A 20,385-nucleotide genomic window follows, 5' to 3' on the forward strand; every position below is an offset into this window, starting at 1 on the left:
ATTGTGAATAGTTTTCAAAATAATGTTCCTCAACATCAAACTGTGGATATCTCATAATCTACTGTACATAATATCATCAAAAGATTCTGAAGATTTTGAGAAATCTCTGTATGCAAGGGTTAAAAATTCAATATTGGTTGCATGTAATCTTTCCCTCGGGTGGAACTGCGTTAAAAACTGCGATGATCCTGTAATGGAAATGACTGCATGGGCTCAGAAACACCTCCAGAAATCTTTGCCTGTGAATACAGTTTGCTATGCCAACCACAAATTCAGGTTTAGGCTCCATCATGCACAGAAGAAGCCATATGTGAAAATGTTCCAGAAATGCTTCCATTGTTTCTGTCCAGATCTCATTTTAAATGGACTGAGCAAAGTAAATAATTGTTCTGTGGTCGGACAAATCAAAATTTTGAATTCTTTTTGAAAACCATGGATGCTGCCTTATCTGGGATACACCAAGAGCAAGGTCTTAGAGCAACCACATTCCTGCATCTATTACAATAGCATGGTGCTGAACTCACATGCCAGCAGTCTATTCACCAATTTAAAACATTTGGCACTGCATTACTTAATTTCACACAGCTTGTCCCAACTTTTTGGAAATGGGGTTGTATTATTAACATTAGTTGGCTCAGGTTACACTCTTAAAGGCCCCAAACTATACTCAATTATGTAAATAAGATTATTGTAGATCCTCTGGATAAGGTCATCTGCAAAATTATATAAATGTACAAATAGTGACTGTATAAAGTTTCTTCAGAATGTTCTGTCCATATCCAGGTGGGTTTCCTAAAATATACAATTAAATAAAAAAACTAGGTGAACTGGTTTAATTGCCCCTCTGGGTGTGTTAGTATAGGCATGGTTCTAGTATCCCCAGTATAAGTCATTTATCACATGTGGATGTTTTTTCATATATCTTGCAGCCAAAGTTCACTGAACATCCCATTCATATATTAAAGTAAGACTCTATTGCATTTTCTGGTACATAAAACACAAAGCTGAACGTGACGTTCATTCAACGATCCCACATCTTCAGCAGCAATCTTGCTCATCTACAGATCCTCATATCTGAGATTTGCAGCTGCTCCTTTGGAGACCGTTGCAATATGGCGACCGCTACGACGCCTGCGAACCACTGTTAGCACGTGGCAAATACGCACGTCCCCCTTCTGACCGGAAGTACGAAGTAAACAGAAGAGGAGAGTGTGTTCCTGAATTTGTTAACACTGGTGAGTATTAGCAGTTAGCCTTTGTTTCATAAGCTTTTAGGGAGCATGTGAAGGGTTTGGGGCTGATCACTGAGAGCCCGAAAATAATTTAACAAATGTTGCTGAGAGACGTTAGCTGGAGGATGCTAGCGAGCTGTCAGTACCCACGCTGATAGATTACACCGAGCTAGTCGCTTATTTTTGCTTACTGTTAATAACCTCTTGATTTCAAATGACCTTGGTTTGCAGACGGCTGTATTTGCGGTGAGACTCACTGGGATGCAGGCATGGCATAAAATATCCGGCTGTGTTCCAAATGGGGTGTATAAATACTAGGTGTAGTGAGTATCAGGGTTTATCAATAGCAGCTAATTGACTGAAGCCATGAGCATTAGCTTGTGTGAGACACTGCAGCATGGACATTAGTTAAAACACACATATGAAGTTGTAAATTCACAGTGAGGTCAGTCGCGGACAACACAAAGAGTTTACTGACAAAGTCATGGCCTTGTCTATTGGGCTCTTGTCTCCTTCCTCACTATCAGCTGACTCAGTTGTATAAACAGGTTTTTGCCCTGCGTGTGACAAATCTTTGTTGCTTCGGCAGAAGTTTGTTGGTTCAGCAGTCTCACCATTTCTTCGCCATAAATTGTTCTCTGGCCTTGATTCAGAACCAGGACCCGAGGCTGTGCTCTATTGCTGCTGAGTTTTGCTTTAGTAAATGGCAATAGCTGAAATTATACACAGAAACTTGCTGAAGTAAAACTTGGTGCTGTGTGTTTTGGTCCCATTCGTACCTTTCCAAATGTTTCTATTTTTTACATCTTAAAACCTTGAAGCACGGTGGTGGGAGCATCATGTCGAGCCTGACCCTTGGTGTCATGGTTACTTCTCTGACTAAGGCTGCAGTCACACTAGATGCTCGGCATGCAAAATGGATTAGGTTATGTGCCACCGGACATGACCATGATTAAATATGCAGTCTGTTTGTGTACGCAGCAACACTGCAAACTGCTTTGTTGACAATGTGAAAGAATCATTGCAAATGTATTAAAAATAAGCAAAAAAAAATAATCAAATGTACATAAATATTCACAGCCTTTGCGTGACAGTTATCCTGTTTCCACTGATCATTCTTGAGACGTCTCTAAAACTTGATTGGAGTCTACCTGTGGTAAATTCAGTTGATTGGACATGATTTGGAAAGGCACACACCTGTCTATATAAAGGCCCCACAGTTAACAGTGCATATCAGAGCAGAAGTCCAAGGAATTGTCTGTAGACCTATCTGACTAAGAACCTGATATTCACTCTGAAAGAGCTCCAGCGTTTTTCTGTAGAGAGGGGAGAACTTTCCAGAAGAACAACCGTCTCTGCAGAACTCCACTTATCAGGCCTGTATGGAAGAGTGGCCAGACAGAAGCCAATCCTCAGTAAAAGGCACATAAATCCTGCCAGGGTTAGGGTTAGTTTTTGGTTTTTCACAAAAGGCACCTGAAGAACTCTCAGACCATGAGAAATAAAGATTGAAATCTTTGGCCTGAATGCCAAGTGTCTGGAGGAAACCAGGTACCGCTCATCACCTGGACAATACCATCCCTACAGTAAAGCATGGTGGTGGTAGCATCATGCTTTGGGGATGTTTTTCAGCAGCAGGAACTCTGAGACAAGTCAGGATCAAGGGAAGATGAATGCAGCAATGTACAGAGACATCCTTGATGAAATCCTGCTCCAGAGCGCTCTGGACCTCTGACTGGGGCGACGGTTATTTTCCAACAGGACAACAGCCCTAAGCACACAGCCAAGGTAAGAGTGGCTAAAGGACGACTCTGTGAATGTCCTTGAATTCAGAGCCCAGACTTGATCTCGACTGAACATCTCTGGAGAGATCTAAAAAAAATAGCTGTACTTCAACGCTCCCCATCCAACCTGTTGGCGCTTGAGAGGTTCTGCAAAGAAGAATGGGAGAAACTGCCTACAAATAGGTGCCAAGCTTGTAGCATCAAACTCAAAAAGACTTATGTACATGGGATGTTTTTCGTTTAATTACTGGATTAATTAATTTAATAAATTTTGGTATAAAACTGTAACAACAAAATGTGGAAAAAGTTGAAGCGCTATGAATACTTTCTGAATGCACTGCATTCTGAAGAAAATGCACTGTGATGTCTTGATTTTTCATGAAAGGAATTCACAGCATAGTTCAATGTACCTAAATCTAACTTTTGAGTGCAGCGAAATGTGAAACTTCACCGTTAGCTTGTGTTTCCAATGTCCGCTGTTCACATGTGCTGAACAGGAGTCAGTGGAATGAAATGTTATTAATGAGTCACAGTTATTCATATTGCATTGTGGGTTTTTTTATTGATAAATCTTATTAAATGTAATTATGCTGTAAGTTTGGAAATGTTTTATTACAGACTCTGGGACTTTCCAGAAACAGGTGTACTTATATTGAGACACTTTAATGGTCATGTCCACTAACACACTCATAACATTTACCTTTTTTTTTTATTATTTAAAAATACATTTGCAAACTAGATCAATTTTCCCCACAATTTTAATATTATGGTCTGTCGTGTGCAGATTTGTGACCTAATACCTAAACACATGAATAGATCAGGAGTTTGAGTTTGAATAAGAAGCAATACCGAAGTGTCTTTTTCATCTTTTACATGGAGGCTCCACTTGTGTTCCTACAGTATTCTTAGTTTAAACTTGACCGAGTATTCAAAAAGCACGTGTCGTAACCACTTCCACACCAGTCAGCAGATACTGAGGGTGCAACATGTCTGCAGTAAAGACAGAAGATTCAGCAAGTGAAGGAAATGGTGAAGGTCCCGTGTACGAGGATAAAGAGGAAAACTACAATGTCAGGTATTGTGACAGTTTAAAATATAAACACATGACTAAACATTATAGAAAGATAAAGGAATGGAACTAGTGGAAAAACCATTATGGAGTAGAGCAGTAAAGGAACCTGACATTGATAATGTTCTATTGCACCAGTAGAAGGGATTTTTGTTAAAAGTATCTGTATTATATGCCGTTTGTAGTGATACACATTAAGTAAAAACTATGTGAGCATGTTGAGAAAGTTAAAACCCTTCAGCTTTCCATTCATTTTATGACATTTTTAGGAAGTTTCCTTTAATCAGGGGTCCACAAATGTTGAATTCATTAACCGACCCAGTCCCATGTTACACAACGCCAAATTACCCAGTTCAAAACCTACAAGCTAATTATGTGCATTAATACAGAGAGGCTTTATGTCTCTATAGTCATTATCCTGCTCCAATGTCTCTGATGATGAAGCATTTGCTGTGAGTTGTGTGATTTTCACGTCTCACATGAAAATGTTATTTGAGTGTGACTATTGTTTTTGTTTTTGCATGATAGTGATTTATTGACATTTTGTTAGATTTCAAGTGAAGGTGTTGTGCGTAACGGTTTTCGTGCTAGAGTGTTCTGTGCTTGACTGGTCACCAGTTCCACATTTCTTTATAGTGCTAATAAGTGTGGTGGGATTTGGAAAGGAGTAGTGCAAACAATAATTAAATATTTTAACATGGTAGAGTGTGCTGTATTGCTTTGAGAATGTTGATGGAGAAGAATAGAGAAGATCAGAAGGAGTTGCATTGTGTGTGTGTGGATTTAGAGAAAGCATACGACAGAGTGCAGAGAGAGGAATTGTATTGTATGAGGAAGTCAGGTGGGTCAGAGAAGTATGTGAGGGTGGTGCTGGACATGTATGAGGACAGTGTGACAGCAGTGAAGTGTGCAGTAGGAACGACAGACTGGTTCAAAGTGGAGGTTGGACTGCATCAAGGATCGGCTCTGAGCCCTTTCCTGTTTGCAGTGGTGACTGGGACAGGTTGACGGATAAGGTCAGACAGGAGTCTCCATGGACTATGATGTTTGCGGATGATATTGTTATTTGTGGTGAGAGTAGTGAGCAGGTTGAGAAGAGCCTGGGGAGGTGGAGGTATGTGCTGGAGAGCGGGGGAATGAAAGTCAGTAGGAGTAAGACCGAGTAGATGTGTGTGAATGAGAGGGAGGGCAGTGGAGTGGTGCAGTTGCAGGGTGAAGAGGTGGAGAAGGTGGAGGAGTTCAGGTACCTGGGGTCAACAGTGCAAAGTAATGGAGAGTGTGTTAGAGAAGTGAAGAAAAGAGTGCAGGCAGGGTGGAGTGGGTGGAGAAGAGTGTAGTGATTTGTAATAGAAGGGTATCTGCGACAGTGAAAGGGAAAGTTTATAGGACTGTGGTGAGACCTGAGATGTTGTATGGTTTAGAGACAGTGGCATTGAGTAAAAGACAGGCGGTGGAGCTGGAGGTAGCAGAGCTGAAGATGTTGAGGTTTTCGTTGGGAGTGACAACGATGGACAGGATTAGAAATGAGGACAGTTTATTAGAGGACGGCGCATGTAGGACGTTTTGGAGATAAGGTGAGGGGGGCGAGATTGAGATGGTTTGGACATGTGCAGAGGAGGGACATGGGGTATATCAGTAGGAGAATGCTGAGGATAGAGCCACCAGGAAGGAGAAGATAAGAAGGTCAAGGAGGAAGTTTATGGATGTGGTGAAGGAAGACATGCAGGTAGTTGGTTTGAAAGAGGCAGATGTAGAGGACAGGGGGGTATGGAGACGGATGATCTGCTGTGGCAACCCCTAATGGGTGAAGTCGAAAGAAGAAGAAGAAAAAATGGTGTGCTGTATGTTTAAGCAATCATAAAATGTAGTCTTTTTTATTTTTTATTTAATTATCTTTTTGTGTGTGAAAGCCTTTCTCAGGATTTTGAGATGGTGAAATAAAAATACCAGTGACCGTTAAAACAGCCTATTGGACTCATATGACAGAACAGCAAATGGGAAAACCTAATATCCTGGACATATTGGCTTCAGGTGTTAGTGTATTGTTTTAATACAAGTAATTTATTAATCTTTTATAATGTTCAAGTTCTACATAGTGCTTATACACATAATGTGTATGCATTTGTCAACAAACCTTTATTTATTTAGTTTCAGAATTTCTAGTCAAGCTACTGAAACTCATTACCTTTCAGACCAGAAGACCTCTCTGAGCTGCTGGCTGCAGGAACCAAAGCAGTTCATGAGCAAGCTGAAAACACACAGTTCGTCAAAGATTTCCTTCGTGGACGCATACGCAAGGAGCTCTTTAAGGTTAGACATAAAAAAATAAATAAAAAAAAAGTTGGCGTGTACAGGGAATTACGGCATTCCTGCAGTTTAGACTGGCTAATTCTTTCTCTCTCATTTATTCACTTACACACACACACTCTCTCTCTCTCTCTCTCTCTCTCTCTCTCTCTCTCTCTCTCTCTCTCTCTCTCTCTCTCTTTTCCATTACACTGTCGTCACTGAAACAGAAATCCTTAAAAACAAAGGAAATTAACCTGCATTTCTCTGCTTCCAGCTTGGAGCTGTGGCACTTTACTACACCTATTCAGCTATAGAGGAAGAAATTGAGAAAAACAAGGATCACCCACAGTTTGCACCTCTTTACTTCCCCAGCGAGCTTCACCGGCGTGACGCACTTGCTCGGGATCTTGAGTACTTCTACGGCAAGGACTGGAAAGATCAGATCAGCTGCTCTCCTGCCACTCAGCGCTATGTGGAGCGCATTCATGAAATCGCTCACGACGACCCGGTTTTACTGGTGGCTCACGCATACACACGCTACATGGGTGACCTCTCAGGAGGTCAGGTGTTAAAGAAAGTGGCCCAGCGTGCTCTCAAGCTGCCCCCTACAGGAGAGGGAGTGTTTTTCTACCAGTTTGACAGCATCCACAGCAACAAAGCATTCAAGCAGCTGTACCGGAGTCGAATGAATGAGCTGGAGCTTGATACCAGCACCAAAGAAAAAATTGTTCAGGAGGCTGTGAGAGCGTTCCAGTTCAACATGGAGGTAGGATACTGCACTGAAGATATTTACTGTCCCAGTGTTAGAATCCATGTCTGGTTAGTGCTCAGTCATGTTCTCTAGCATCTGCCACACCAAACAGTGACAGAAGCTCTTTCCACCGCTCCGTCTCAGAAATTTCACATTTTTATACCATATGCCATTTTTTGACCCTCAAGAACCCTTTTTAAACCCTTTTTTAAAATTTGATGACAGTTAGCTTCACATTATCTCAGTCTAAGAAACAGCTGTCTGTCTGTCTATATGTGTGTGTGTGTGTGTGTGTGTGTGTGTGTGTGTGTGTGTGTGTGTGTGTGTGTGTGTGTATATATACTTACAGACAGCTGTTTCTTAGACTGATTTCCTTAGACATCCAACAAATGTTAATAATACTTTCTTTCCACTTTTCACCATTGCCATGGTGTTTCACCATGTTAAAAACTACATTTTTTATTTTTTTACATTTTAACTTTATTGTTTTCATCCTCAGACTGTTTTTCTGCTTTCTTCTACTCTTGTTTCTTGAAAACAAACATCTCATTTACGATTTGCAATCACACCTGCACTAGTGTGATTTTTTTATCCACTGTTGTGGACATGGCTGTCAGGATCTTGTAGGTAGGTATCTAATAGGCATTCCTAACAGGAAATCCAATAAACAGTGAAACCTATAAACAGTGACAAAATCTTTAAAGTTTATTTTTATAGTTTTTGTGTGGAACAGTTGTGAGTAACGTTTGCTGTAGAAAGGGAAAGAGCTGGTTTGGAATTGGGTAATGAAAATATACAGTGAGAGTTGATCAATTACACTGAGAAGAGGTAGAGTAATGTGGGTGAGGTGAGCAGCACATGAATGTTGATAAGAGTTTACTTTTATGCTAATTGTGAAGTTTGTGGTGACTACAGCATAAATTAGAGGCTGGTTTTCTCATATCTCACATACACATGCCACTGTTTTGGTAAAAATAAAATACAGCAATTGTAAAGATTGACCTGACATTATAAAGTGATACTTTGCACTGATGCAGTTGCAAGCAGGACCTCTGGTATTTGGCCTTCAGCCTTCTAATGATTTAAGTATTGAAAGATAGAGTATTGCTGTGTATGTGGAGTTGAACTGAAATATCAATGTAATATTCTGTGGGCACTAACAGTAGTATACATTAACATTTAATTCCTTGTGACTGATTGATTCTGTGTTTAATGTAGGTTTTTCAGGAGTTGGAGGAAATTGGGAAGACTATTCAAGATGATGTTCTGGATGGAGGTCCCATCCACGATCACATGACAGGAGACATCAGCAAATGTCCTTACTATGCTGCCAAAATGGGTAAACCTGATCCATCAGTTAGTCTTACAAAATATTTTGAAAATAAGTGCTGCAAATTATTTGCTGAAAGCATCTGTCTCTTTCTTGTTGTAGCAGCCAGTGGAGGATCAGCATATGTTTATCAAATGGCTGCAGCGCTTCTCAGAAACCCCACAGGCCGAGTGCTGCTAGCAGCGTGGATCGCTGCTCTTGCCGGATTGGTTGCCTGGTACCTCATATGATCCATTCATGTGTCAATGGAATTGTAAATGTGTAATTCCTATGCCGATGTTTGAGCACCTTCCCCTTACCGGTATCCTGATCTTAAGAAAATTGCTAAGCCTGTTCTCAGACAAGCATGAAGGAGGAACTTCCATCATTAACCTCTTAAAAGAAGGATGACCTTTTGGGTCTGACTGATGAATACATTCTTTATATGCTTCTTTACCTGGGAAATGTTGTCCCACTCAGCTTTCACTTACTGAGTGAATGTGTTAGACTTTTGCTGCATAGTGTATTGCATATAGATAACTATTAATACGGTTATAATACTTCTCTGTGGTTTATTCAATTCATTTCAGAAGTTTTGGAATAACACATTTATACCCTGGCCCAAATGGCACACTTGCAGCTTCTGATCATTGTCTCTGTGATGCTCTAAGGTGTTGCTTATTTAAAAAAGGCATGAGAAGATTGTTCACAAGTACATTAGTACATCTACATGTTAAATTTCCACATCCTTTCATTGGTTAACCCCATGCCATGTGCATTGTAACCTGTTATCAGCCAGCTAACTTGCCTTGCTTGCTTTTATAGATGAAATTTCCCCCTTAGCAACGTTTACCTAAAGATTGATTTAATTTTATAAAGTTTTGGAGGCTCAAATTCTAGAAAATAAGAGCCATCAATCAAAAACTTGTAGCAGCCAGAGGATGTGCTGGTTCTTAAAGAACAAGACAAAGAAAAAAAAATGGGGAAAAAAAGCACTTTGCACTCTGAATCTTACCACATTATCTCTTAGCCAATATGCAGTTATGCTCAAGCTCAAGACAGGGTGCATCAGAAGCAGCTCGCAGATAAAATGGAGAAAACACTCCAAATTATTAGTAAATAATTAAATGGCATTTAGCAGAATTGAAGCTATAACAGAGCAAAACTAATTCCCTAAAATAAATAAATACAATTAAGATATTTTCAAGTAATGAATGTTTGCAGTAAGGCTCTTCAGTGTTATTTATAAAAGACTGCAGGCTTCCATTTCAGGAAAAACAGAGCTACACATGCTGAATGGAGAGTAAGATAAAGAAGTTAAAGATTTGAAACCAGCAGCCTGTGATTCAGCAACTAAAGATGATTTGAATTAGATCAGATGTTTATTTTTTTTGTTGCATCATAGGCACACACCTATGTATCCTCACCACAACAGGACCACAGAGATTAGGGCACTGTTTGGGACAGGGCCCATTTTTTTACTGTGTAATCTGAATATTTCACATATGGATACATCTATACTCCATATCACACATAACTGCTTTCAATAATGATAAATGCTGTTATGCATGAACCAGAGAGCAGTTTATCTGCAGGGCAGACTGTGTGTGTGCACGCCTGCTATTAGCTCTTTCCAACTTGACAAGACTGGCGTTGCAGTGTATGTTCTTTTGCTCTGTGTTTTAAATGACCAAAATAATAATCTGGGCATTCAAAACCAAACACTACTATACCATATCAGTTCTTGATGCAGTAGACAGTTTAATACATGCAAGTGTCACATGATTTACCACTCTGCTCTGATATGATGGTTTTTATATGACTAATACTGTAGCTTTTAAGAAGTACTGAAATAATAGACTATTGTTGCTAAATATATATGCTGATAAAGTACTAGTTTTAACACATTGTGCTGTGATTTTAGTTACTGATTTATCAGTCCTGGGGGTTTTAAGTGTTTGTTAAGGCAGCATATGTTACCACTTTTTGGACGTTCAGAGAAGAATGTAGAATGAATTTGGAAACATTAAATACATACTTATTTCAGCAGGTTGTGCAGTACTAGTGTTAAACATCTTTGTGCCATTAAATTATGCTTTTCTTGACATTTTGTTAATTTAACACATGATCCAGAAGTTTAGAAGCTCTCATTACTTTTTTTTTTTTTTTTTGACAGTGGGTGAGTCTGGATCTTAGAGACAGTTTGTCATATGATGCTGATGTTACCAGCTGTAATAAAAGTCTGAGTCAGGATTTAATTCAATAGTAGATGAATACTATGTTTGCACAATGCAGTTGATTTGAGCAATGGAAATATTTCAGGCCTCCCTATAGTCTCTCTCCCTTTTACCCAAATAGCTTAATGCTCTTATAGTGAAAGTGCAACCTTTTTTTGCACACTGTTTATTATATATGCACAGTGGTTTCTTTCTTGGATTGAAAGTGCATTTTACACTTTCCCTTGTACACATAATGGTGTACATTTTTGCTCATATTTTGACACCAAAATTGGAGTCATGTTAAATAATTTTCCTTTAAGTGCTATTAATTACCATGTGGGTTATATAAAAGGTTAAACATTACACAAACACTGAAACATTGGACTTCTGCTCATGTTCAACAAATTCACTACAGCAGGTTACATTTGAATTTTTTAAAACACACTTTGCGAATGCAGGTGGCATTGATGCACAAAACTATTATGTAAAGGTAGATGTGTATAACAGATTCCACTGACAGGATGATCCAACATTGATCAAGAAAAGATTTAAATATACACAGTTTACTGTACCTAATTAAAAGCCCACAGACGAACTGATTTATTTATTCAATTTTACATATTGCACCTTTAAATGAGGACTGCGTACTACAGTGAAGCAGCTGAATTGACAATCAGTTAAGGATTAGTAACGGTTTTTGCTGATAGTTCAGTCTTTTATGCCCATATGTGCTCTTGTACATTTCTGACTAGTTATATCTTTTAGACTAATAAAATTTATGCAAAACATCTGACTCATGTTCCTGTTTGTTAAATGTCACATTTAATTTATGGTAAAGTGGTAATTAAAGTATATATGGCTTCTGTTTAAACACTGACGTTCAGCATTTCATTTACTCTCTATTGAAGCAGAGCAGAGGTTCCTGTAACTCACTCTTTTCTCATCTGTGCAGAGAGAAATCCCACAAGGTGGGTTTATCGAGCTCTGAATGCCTTCCACACACTAGACACCACTGCACATAAAGCTAGTTAGATCATCTTCAGTGTGGATGAGCAGAGTCCTTGTAGAGAAGACCATCTTCTATTAGGCCTGTATCGAAAGAATGGTATCTCCTGACATGACGGGCTGCTTCAGAAGAGAAGTGGAAATTCTCAAATGTCTTGTTTCTCTTTTCTGTGTCCAGCAGTCTGTCAGAGCACCTGCCCTGCGTCGTCCTCCACAGTGCTCTCAGTTTCCTGTAGATCTTTTACCTGAGGAAGTACAGAGCAATTTATCTTATTTAGATGTGTGTTTCTAATCAGATAACTGTATAGATATTATGAGTAGAGTGGAGGGTAGGGGTAGACCTGACTAGAGTACAGTAAAATGTATTCATCCACAATGTAAAAAGGAAAGAAACACTTGACACTTTTGGAGGTAAATAATCAATGCTAGGGTGGTAATGTGTGAGAAGCGGCCACCTCATAGTAAATTACCTTCCAATAAATGTATCTTTTTTAAACATATACTTTTCTTATTTGTTTTATTAACTACACATTGTTATAGAAACTTTACATAAAGATGATAACATTTCATATATTAGAAACTATAAACTGTGTGTGTGTATAATTTACCTGTAGTGGTGGTGGTGACTCCATTTACAGTTCCCTCCACATCCACCTCGTCTTCTGCGTAGCTTATAACGAGTGCTCGCTGTCTATCAGTTAGCATCCTACAGAGCAGCATGATCAGAGATTCTCCATCAGATATTTCTCACAATTAACTATTCTACAGTGATTGCCCCCTACAGCCCTGCCCCTTTCCCCAATTTAGTCAGACCCCCTTTTTATAGCTATTATAGGCTTAAACACTGTACTCAAACTAACACATCATTTAAACAAAGTTCAACAGGGACGTACTTGGGAACTTTAATCTTGATATGGATGTAATGGTCACCGTAACCATAGCCACTGACACGTGGGATTCCCTTTCCAGAAAGCCTGATCTTCTGATCAGCCTGGACACCAGCAGGAATCTACAAAATATATCATCAGAGTTAGACATCGTTTCAATTCACCTGAACAACAAATCTGTCAAAAATGCGAGCATATTGTATCTAACTCACAGAAAGGTTGACCGTCTCACTGAGTCCCTGTGCTCGCACTGTGCCTCCCAGGATGGCCTGAGCCACTGAAATCTGAACATCTGAGTGTATATCAGCACCATCTCGCCTAAACACAGGACTCTTCTGGACCTGAAGACCAGTAAAGCTGGACATTAGACAAATGCAAATACAGATACAAATTTCATTAACAAGAGATTTGTATGAGTGCATGTAGCATCATGCTAATAAAAAACAAAATTTAAAGAATTGTGACAAATGTGTCTAATTTATCATGAACAAATTAGATAATTCATAAAAAAATAAAATAAAATAATTAAAACAATATTTAGTAAAAAACTATATATTAAATATAATTAAAAAATTTATTATATGAGGTCCTTGCTCAAGTGCTCGAATGGAAGTTTGGCTAAAATGGGGCTTGAACCCCCGACTTTCCAATCAAAATTATAATCTGTGATACTATAAGACAAAAAGTGGCAAGTGGGTCTAACATTACTTAGAGCAGCTAACATAACAGATAAATAGATACAAATGTAACAAGCTGTTTTTCAATTCATTTATAAATCTATACTGGGAAAATAACACTTCTGGATGTGCTTTTAGGAAAATATTCAGGTGTAGCAGGAGTTTATTAGGTTTACTAAGTAATTCTCATGCCCATTTTCTGAATCCTGCATAATCTTCATTTACTGTGGATTTAAGAATCGTTGCAGTAATCCTTTACAGGTTCATAAGCAGATTTTCAAAAACTTTTCTTCATTCTGGGTAGAAAAAAAACATTGCTATTTGAAGGGAGTTAAAATACACTACATCACAACTCACCCTAAATGTGATAAAGATCTCTTTATTTCCCACAGGCATTCTGACTGTCTGCCCATCTTCAATACCTGTGCAACCAACAACACAGCAAGCTTCAAAGCACAGTTCAGATCTCAAACAAATATATGAAGATATAAAACTTTCCCATCTCACAATCTGGCAACATGTGCAGTAGAATATCTGTGCTGAACACAGTCTAACAATTACAAATATTTTGTAATGTAACTAAGAGTTACATTGGAAGTAATTTCGGCCTTGTCTACACTAATGTGGACCTGAAAACATATTTCACCTACTATATGTGTGGACAGGCCATGTTATTGAAACTGGGAATCCATGTTAGCACTAACAACCCCTTATTTGTAACTGAATTTAACGTTGGGGGTCGCTGCATGTGAATGTTGGTTTTAGCCGAGCCACTCACCAGCAGGAACCGGAACCATGACGGTGCGTCTCTGCTTGCTCCGACCCGTTCCTTTACATGCTACACAGGGGGAGGTGATTACTGAGCCACGGCCGCCGCACCGCCGACAGGTAGAGCCCATCACAAATGGTCCTTTATTCACAGTCTCCTATAAGGACACAAAGGCCATGTATAGGATAATGGCTGATTTTTCTATCTGTAGCTCAGTTTGTCGACGTCAAGCGCACGACTCACCATTCCTGTGCCGTTGCAGTGGTTGCAGCGCTGGATTTCAGAGCCCGGCTCATGTCCTTTACCATGACAGCGTTGGCAGGCGGCCTCGATGTTCACTGTGAGTTCCTTATTCACGCCTTTGGCAGCTTGTGTAAATGTCAGCTCCATCACATACTGAGGAGAAACATAATGAACATTGTTACCAGCTTAGAAAAAACTAATTCTGTCCTGCTGTTAAAAAACTTCTACTTCATAATCATTGACCAAATACAGTCTTTTTGTATGTATTGGAAAGCAAAGCCAAGGGCTATTTGGTTCACCATGAAGACTTGGGGCAATAATAATGTACCATTCTACCAAAACACCTCTTTCAAATAAGACTCAGACAGAAATATAGAAGTACTAGGACATGAAAGCTGAAATTCTGATCTGTCGTCTCATTCATCTTCATTTTGATCTAAAACCCAACATCTTGCTGAAACCATCTTTGCAGTTCCGAAACTTTCAGAAGCAAATTCACATTTCCCAAACCATTCAAACTGTCTAATGTGGCTTATAAAATATTTGATGCCATACTGATTTAGTGAAATCAACAACAACAGGGTGGTGAATCTTAGACAAGTACATTTCTGACCAATCAGATTCAACAGTGCTGTGGTATTACTTGGAGAAATAAATGATTCCTCCTCAAGTTTGTGTTTCAAGCCAGCTCCCTGTTCATCAGTGTTTAAACATACTGACCTCCTGAGGCTGATCATAGATGCCATTGAGATTGCCAAAGCCTCGAGCTCCAGAAAACTCCCCAAAGATCTTGCGGAAAAGTTCCTCAGGGTCTATGCTGGCACCACTGCTCCAGTACTGCTGCTGACCTGCTCCAGCGCCAGCTGCACCGAACCCTGCTGTGCCGTATGTGTCATACTGCTTCCTCTTCATCTCATCACCAAGCACCTGCAATAAGACCAGGCACATGAGATGTAAATATGTTCATCACAGCAACACACTTTTATGCACTTTGTTACATGTGTTTTATAATGAGACCTCATAGGCTTCAGCCAACTGTGCAAATTTCTCTTTGGCCTGTGGGTCATCTTTATTTGTGTCTGGATGATATTTCTTTGCCAGCTGAAAGAAAAAAGAAAATGTCAATGTGTTGAAACAAAAACAGGACTGCGACAGGACAATTAGCACAGACAATCATTTCTACCTGTTACACTCCGTAAGAATGTTTACACAAAACTCCAATATAATAAAAAATCTAAAGGCAGGAATTGAAAAGAGGGATATGTTGCAGATGTGCGGAGTATATCTCAGACTCTTGCCTGGGGAAAGAAAGAATCTGTGCAGCAAACACCACTGCAGCTACACCACACCTTAAACCCGCCAACTTTTACTTCTTTAATCTTCAGAGCATTAGATTTAGAGAATCAGATTTTTTTATGTAATGCATTTTCAATAATTCCCTTTGAAACGTAATTTATTAAATAATACAGAATGAACTAGTGTGTTCAATTAACTACTAGAAATATTGTGTTGCTACTAGAATACAGGTCACATTAATTATTTTTACACATAAGTCACGTGTCACTGATTAAACTGTGTTAGCTAACAATGTAAAAAAAATTCTAGTGAGACAATCAGGTGTATTAATACTGATTGCTGCACTGAAACAAACTGCTGTATGGCTATTTGTAGACAGGAAATCTTTTTTACTTTAGTTATTCAATCCTGATCAAGCAGCACACATTTTTACAAAAAGTTGATTTATAAATGAAGCTTATCAAGTGTTTATTTTCCCATCATGTGTCTATCTGTGCTGTGATTGCATGTATAGTAGTTGAGTTATACAGTGCCTTGCGAAAGTATTCGGCCCCCTTAAACTTTGCGACCTTTTGCCACATTTCAGGCTTCAAACATAAAGCTATAAAACTGTAATTTTTTGTGAAGAATCAACAACCAGTGGGACACAATCATGAAGTGGAACGAAATTTATTGGATATTTAAAACTTTTTTAACAAATAAAAAACTGAAAAATTGGGCGTGCAAAATTATTCAACCCCCTTAAGTTAATACTTTGTAGCGCCACCTTTTGCTGCGATTACAGCTGTAAGTCGCTTGGGGTATGTCTCGATCAGTTTTGCACATCAAGAGACTGAAATTTTTGCCCATTCCTCCTTGCAAAACAGCTCGAGCTCAGTGAGGTTGGATGGAGAGCATTTGTGAACAGCAGTTTTTAGTTCTTTCCACAGATTCTCGATTGGATTCAGGTCTGGACTTTGACTTGGCCATTCTAACACCTGGATATGTTTATTTGTGAACCATTCCATTGTAGATTTTGCTTTATGTTTTGGATCATTGTCTTGTTGGAAGACAAATCTCAAACTTTAAACAACACTTTTTATGGATATCTTTAAGAAATGGCTTTCTTCTTGCCACTCTTCCATAAAGGCCAGATTTGTGCAGTATACGACTGATTGTTGTCCTATGGACAGAGTCTCCCACCTCAGCTGTAGATCTCTGCAGTTCATCCAGAGTGATCATGGGCCTCTTGGCTGCATCCCTGATCAGTCTTCTCCTTGTATGAGCTGAAAGTTTAGAGGGACGGCCAGGTCTTGGTCGATTTGCAGTGGTCTGATACTCCTTCCATTTCAATATTATCACTTGCACAGTGCTCCTTGGGATGTTTAAAGCTTGGGAAATCTTTTTGTATCCAAATCCGGCTTTAAACTTCTCCACAACAGTATCTCGGACCTGCCTGGTGTGTTCCTTGTTCTTCATGATGCTTTCTGCGCTTTAAACGGACCTCTGAGACTATCACAGTGCAGGTGCATTTATACGGAGACTTGATTACACACAGGTGGATTCTATTTATCATCATTAGTCATTTAGGTCAACATTGGTTCATTCAGAGATCCTCACTGAACTTCTGGAGAGAGTTTGCTGCACTGAAAGTAAAGGGGCTGAATAATTTTGCACGCCCAATTTTTCAGTTTTTTATTTGTTAAAAAAGTTTGAAGTATCCAATAAATTTCGTTCCACTTCATGATTGTGTCCCACTTGTTGTTGATTCTTCACAAAAAATTACAGTTTCATATCTTTATGTTTGAAGCCTGAAATGTGGCAAAAGTTCGCAAAGTTCAAGGGGGCCGAATACTTTCGCAAGGCACTGTATATTGTCTTTATACCAATTTCTTTCTGCAGTATTTTCACAATCACGTGTAGCTAAATAGCACATGAATAGTTGTAGTCTGTACATGCTTATTACAGCACCTAGTAATAAATCATGACCCTGTTGTGGAGATCGCACCTCACATGTGGGTATAAGGTTGGACGTGTGGTAATAATTGCATCTACTGCAGTTACTACATCCATGTGTTCCATCAGTGTGAAATTGATTACAGAATTTATTCAAACAATCATTATTGGCCTCATGTACGATACAGATCTACTGAATATGTTTACTGGAATATGGTGAAAAAGCTTGACACTCAATTAACATCTACTGTCCAGGCAGTGTAGACTGACAAGCCTGAACTGCACAGTAAATCCAAACAACATGTAAAGAGATTTTGTTCAAGATAAAACTACAAGATAAGCAAAAAAGAAATAAAATACAGCCCCATGTAGAGATGCAACAAGTTATATTTAAAGATGTTGCCTTTATGGATTTGTCTCTGGAAATCATTGCATGCTACAGATACAAACAAGAGAGATTTGAAGTCTTACTTGGTAATAGGCTTTCTTTATCTCTTTCTGCGATGCTGTGCGTGGAACCCCGAGAATCTCATAAAAGTCCTGTTTTTTACTGGCACTAGCACTAACATGGAAATGCAGCCTGGGGAGAAGATGATGAGGGTTTCCTCCTGCAAACACACACCATTAAACCATTGCAAAAGTTACAGTATGTTGAATAATGTTTCTAGCTCCTGGGAAGTGGTAGGGAAGTGGAGATGTTGGACTTTTGATCGGAAGGTCATGGGTTCATATCCCAGCACTACTATGATGTCACACTGGGCCCTTGAGCAAGTCCCTTAACTCACAATTGCTCAGCTGTCTAAGCGAGAGATTTGTAAGTCATTCTGGATAAGAGTGTATGCGAAATCCCATGATTAGAAATGCTATGAAAAATACAGAATGTAAATATACATAAAGATAAAGGTTTTACTTGTCATGTGTACCACAAAGCACAATGAAATTTCCACTTCACATATCCCAGCGTTGTTAGATGTTAGAAAGTCAGGTTAGAAGGTCCTTCCTCAAGGGCTCGAATTGAAGTTTGGCGAAAATCGGGCTTGAACCCCCGACCTTCCGATCAGTAAAGCAGAGCCTAAAATCTCCACTTGCCAACGTGATAGAAGCTGGATGTGCCAATCATCTGTAGATTCAGAACTGAACCAACAACATAAAATGGTCGTGTCTGGTGTAGTCCTAAAGAAGGAATGAAGATAAAAAGGCAGGTTTGTATCTAATGCTGAGGTTCAACCTGCAGGTCACCACTGAAACAAGCCGTCAGCTCGGCACTGGTTAGCGGCATCAAGCAAACCGGTAAACTTTAGCAGCCAGCAGGACACTGTTTTATAAACAAGCACCAGGGTTACGTGAATCACACAGCAGTATTTTAATAACTTTAACCAACCTACGAAATGTGTGTGATATAAACCCGGAACTCCACGCGCTGCCTCCTGTATGTCTGCTCTACCTCTTACTCTGGAGATAGCTGTTAGCATGCTGCTAGCCAGGCCTTATTGCTCACCTATCTGACGCGTCAATGTCACCGCTTTATTAGTTCCTTCTCCAACTCTGCTGCCCGCTGACCAAAACACGACGCTCCAGACATTCGCCAAAACTCGATTAGCTCCATTAGGCCGGGAGGCAAAAGTGCTATAAGTCCGGACATTAGAGGACACTGAGGCAGACACCCAGCGTGCTGCACACCGCGCGGACGTCGCCATCGCTACTGACGCGATCATGTGCACACGCCGCGCATGCGCACGATCGATTAGCTAAGAGTTAGCTCTCGTGGTTTCGGATCTTGACTATTAACACTATGTAATAATAAAAAATAAACAATATTGTGTTATTATAAAGCATGTTATGGTTCAAATCGTTTAAGTATTGTGTGACACTTCATTATCATACACTGTCGCTTCTTACTGCGGTCAAACCAGACGCAGCTTGAAAATACAAGGTAAAGCGCTTACGGTATGGGTGGTGGAAGTGGTCAAAATAGATGTAAAGACGCTTCAGAACGGCATTTCCGTTATAAAAAGATAATAAAAAGACATAAAATGTAATGCTATATTTTTTCTGAAAAAAATAATAATACAATTTCGTGTTTGTGATTGATATATATATATATATATATATATATATATATATATATATATATATATATATATATATATATATATATATATATATATATACAGACAGACAGACAGACAGACAGACAGACAGACAGACAGACAGATAGATAGATAGATAGATAGATAGATAGATAGATAGATAGATAGATAGATAACCCAGCCATTAGGGGGGCACAAGCCAGTGCACTCTTAGTGCCGGTCCCAAGCCCGGGTAAATGGGGAGGGTTGCGTTAGGAAGGGCATCCAGCGTAAAACATGTGCCAAATCAAATATGCGGATCACAAATGAGAATTTCATACCGGATCGGTCGAGGCCCGGGTTGCCAACGACCGCCACAGGTATCGTTAGCCGACAGGGTACCGGTGGAAATTGGGCTACTGTTGGCCGAAGGAGGAGAAGGAGAGGAGGAAGACGTCTACAGAGACGGCAGGAAAAGGAGCAGTGTAGGAGAGTAGAGGTTCGGGTTGGTACTTTAAATGTTGGTACTATGACGGGTAAAGGGAGAGAGATAGCTGATATGATGGAGAGGAGAAAGGTAGATCTGTTGTGTGTTCAGGAGACCAAGTGGAAAGGGAGTAAGGCCAGGAACATTGGAGGTGGGTTTAAACTGTTCTATCATGGTGTGGATGGAAAGAGAAATGGTGTAGGGGTGATTCTGAAGGAAGAGTACAGTAAGAGTGTAGTGGAGGTGAAGAGAGTTTCTGATAGGGTGATGATCGTGAAGGTGGAAGTTGAAGGGATGATGATAAATGTCATCAGTGCCTATGCTCCACAAGTTGGCTGTGAGATGGAGGAGAAGGAAAGGATTC

The 20,385-nt window shown here is 39.6% G+C and overlaps 2 protein-coding genes across 2 annotated transcripts; one reads left to right on the forward strand and one right to left on the reverse strand.

Moving 5' to 3' along the window:
- Window positions 1-3,949: 3,949 nt before the first annotated feature.
- Window positions 3,950-11,439, forward strand: hmox2b (heme oxygenase 2b). Its single transcript, XM_083565953.1, has 5 exons — window positions 3,950-4,091; window positions 6,278-6,395; window positions 6,649-7,140; window positions 8,344-8,464; window positions 8,558-11,439. Exons 1-5 carry the CDS (start codon window positions 4,003-4,005, stop codon window positions 8,683-8,685), a joined length of 948 nt encoding a protein of 315 aa, XP_083422079.1. The 5' UTR covers window positions 3,950-4,002; the 3' UTR covers window positions 8,686-11,439.
- Window positions 11,033-19,406, reverse strand: dnaja3a (DnaJ heat shock protein family (Hsp40) member A3a). Its single transcript, XM_083565916.1, has 11 exons — window positions 18,964-19,406; window positions 17,937-18,073; window positions 15,252-15,335; window positions 14,955-15,161; window positions 14,235-14,387; window positions 14,001-14,148; window positions 13,580-13,644; window positions 12,758-12,886; window positions 12,552-12,667; window positions 12,267-12,364; window positions 11,033-11,903 (listed from the first exon to the last, which is right to left on the reverse strand). The coding sequence occupies exons 1-11, from the start codon at window positions 19,178-19,180 to the stop codon at window positions 11,881-11,883; spliced, it is 1,377 nt and encodes a 458-aa protein (XP_083422042.1). The 5' UTR covers window positions 19,181-19,406; the 3' UTR covers window positions 11,033-11,880.
- Window positions 19,407-20,385: the final 979 nt, after the last annotated feature.

This window comes from Silurus aristotelis, assembly GCF_946808225.1.
Source record: "Silurus aristotelis genome assembly, chromosome: 17".
Lineage (NCBI taxonomy): Eukaryota > Metazoa > Chordata > Actinopteri > Siluriformes > Siluridae > Silurus > Silurus aristotelis.

Coding starts and splice junctions, on each gene's coding strand:
- dnaja3a (XM_083565916.1), bottom strand. CDS start 19,180: ATGATCGCGTCAGTAGCGATGGCGACGTCCGCGCGGTGTGCAGCACGC. Junction 14,388..14,954: donor TCTATGATCAGCCTCAGGAG/GTCAGTATGTTT, acceptor GTTTCTCCTCAG/TATGTGATGGAGCTGACATT. Junction 13,645..14,000: donor CATGGTTCCGGTTCCTGCTG/GTGAGTGGCTCG, acceptor TTGGTTGCACAG/GTATTGAAGATGGGCAGACA.
- hmox2b (XM_083565953.1), top strand. CDS start 4,003: ATGTCTGCAGTAAAGACAGAAGATTCAGCAAGTGAAGGAAATGGTGAA. Junction 6,396..6,648: donor TACGCAAGGAGCTCTTTAAG/GTTAGACATAAA, acceptor CTCTGCTTCCAG/CTTGGAGCTGTGGCACTTTA. Junction 8,465..8,557: donor TTACTATGCTGCCAAAATGG/GTAAACCTGATC, acceptor TTCTTGTTGTAG/CAGCCAGTGGAGGATCAGCA.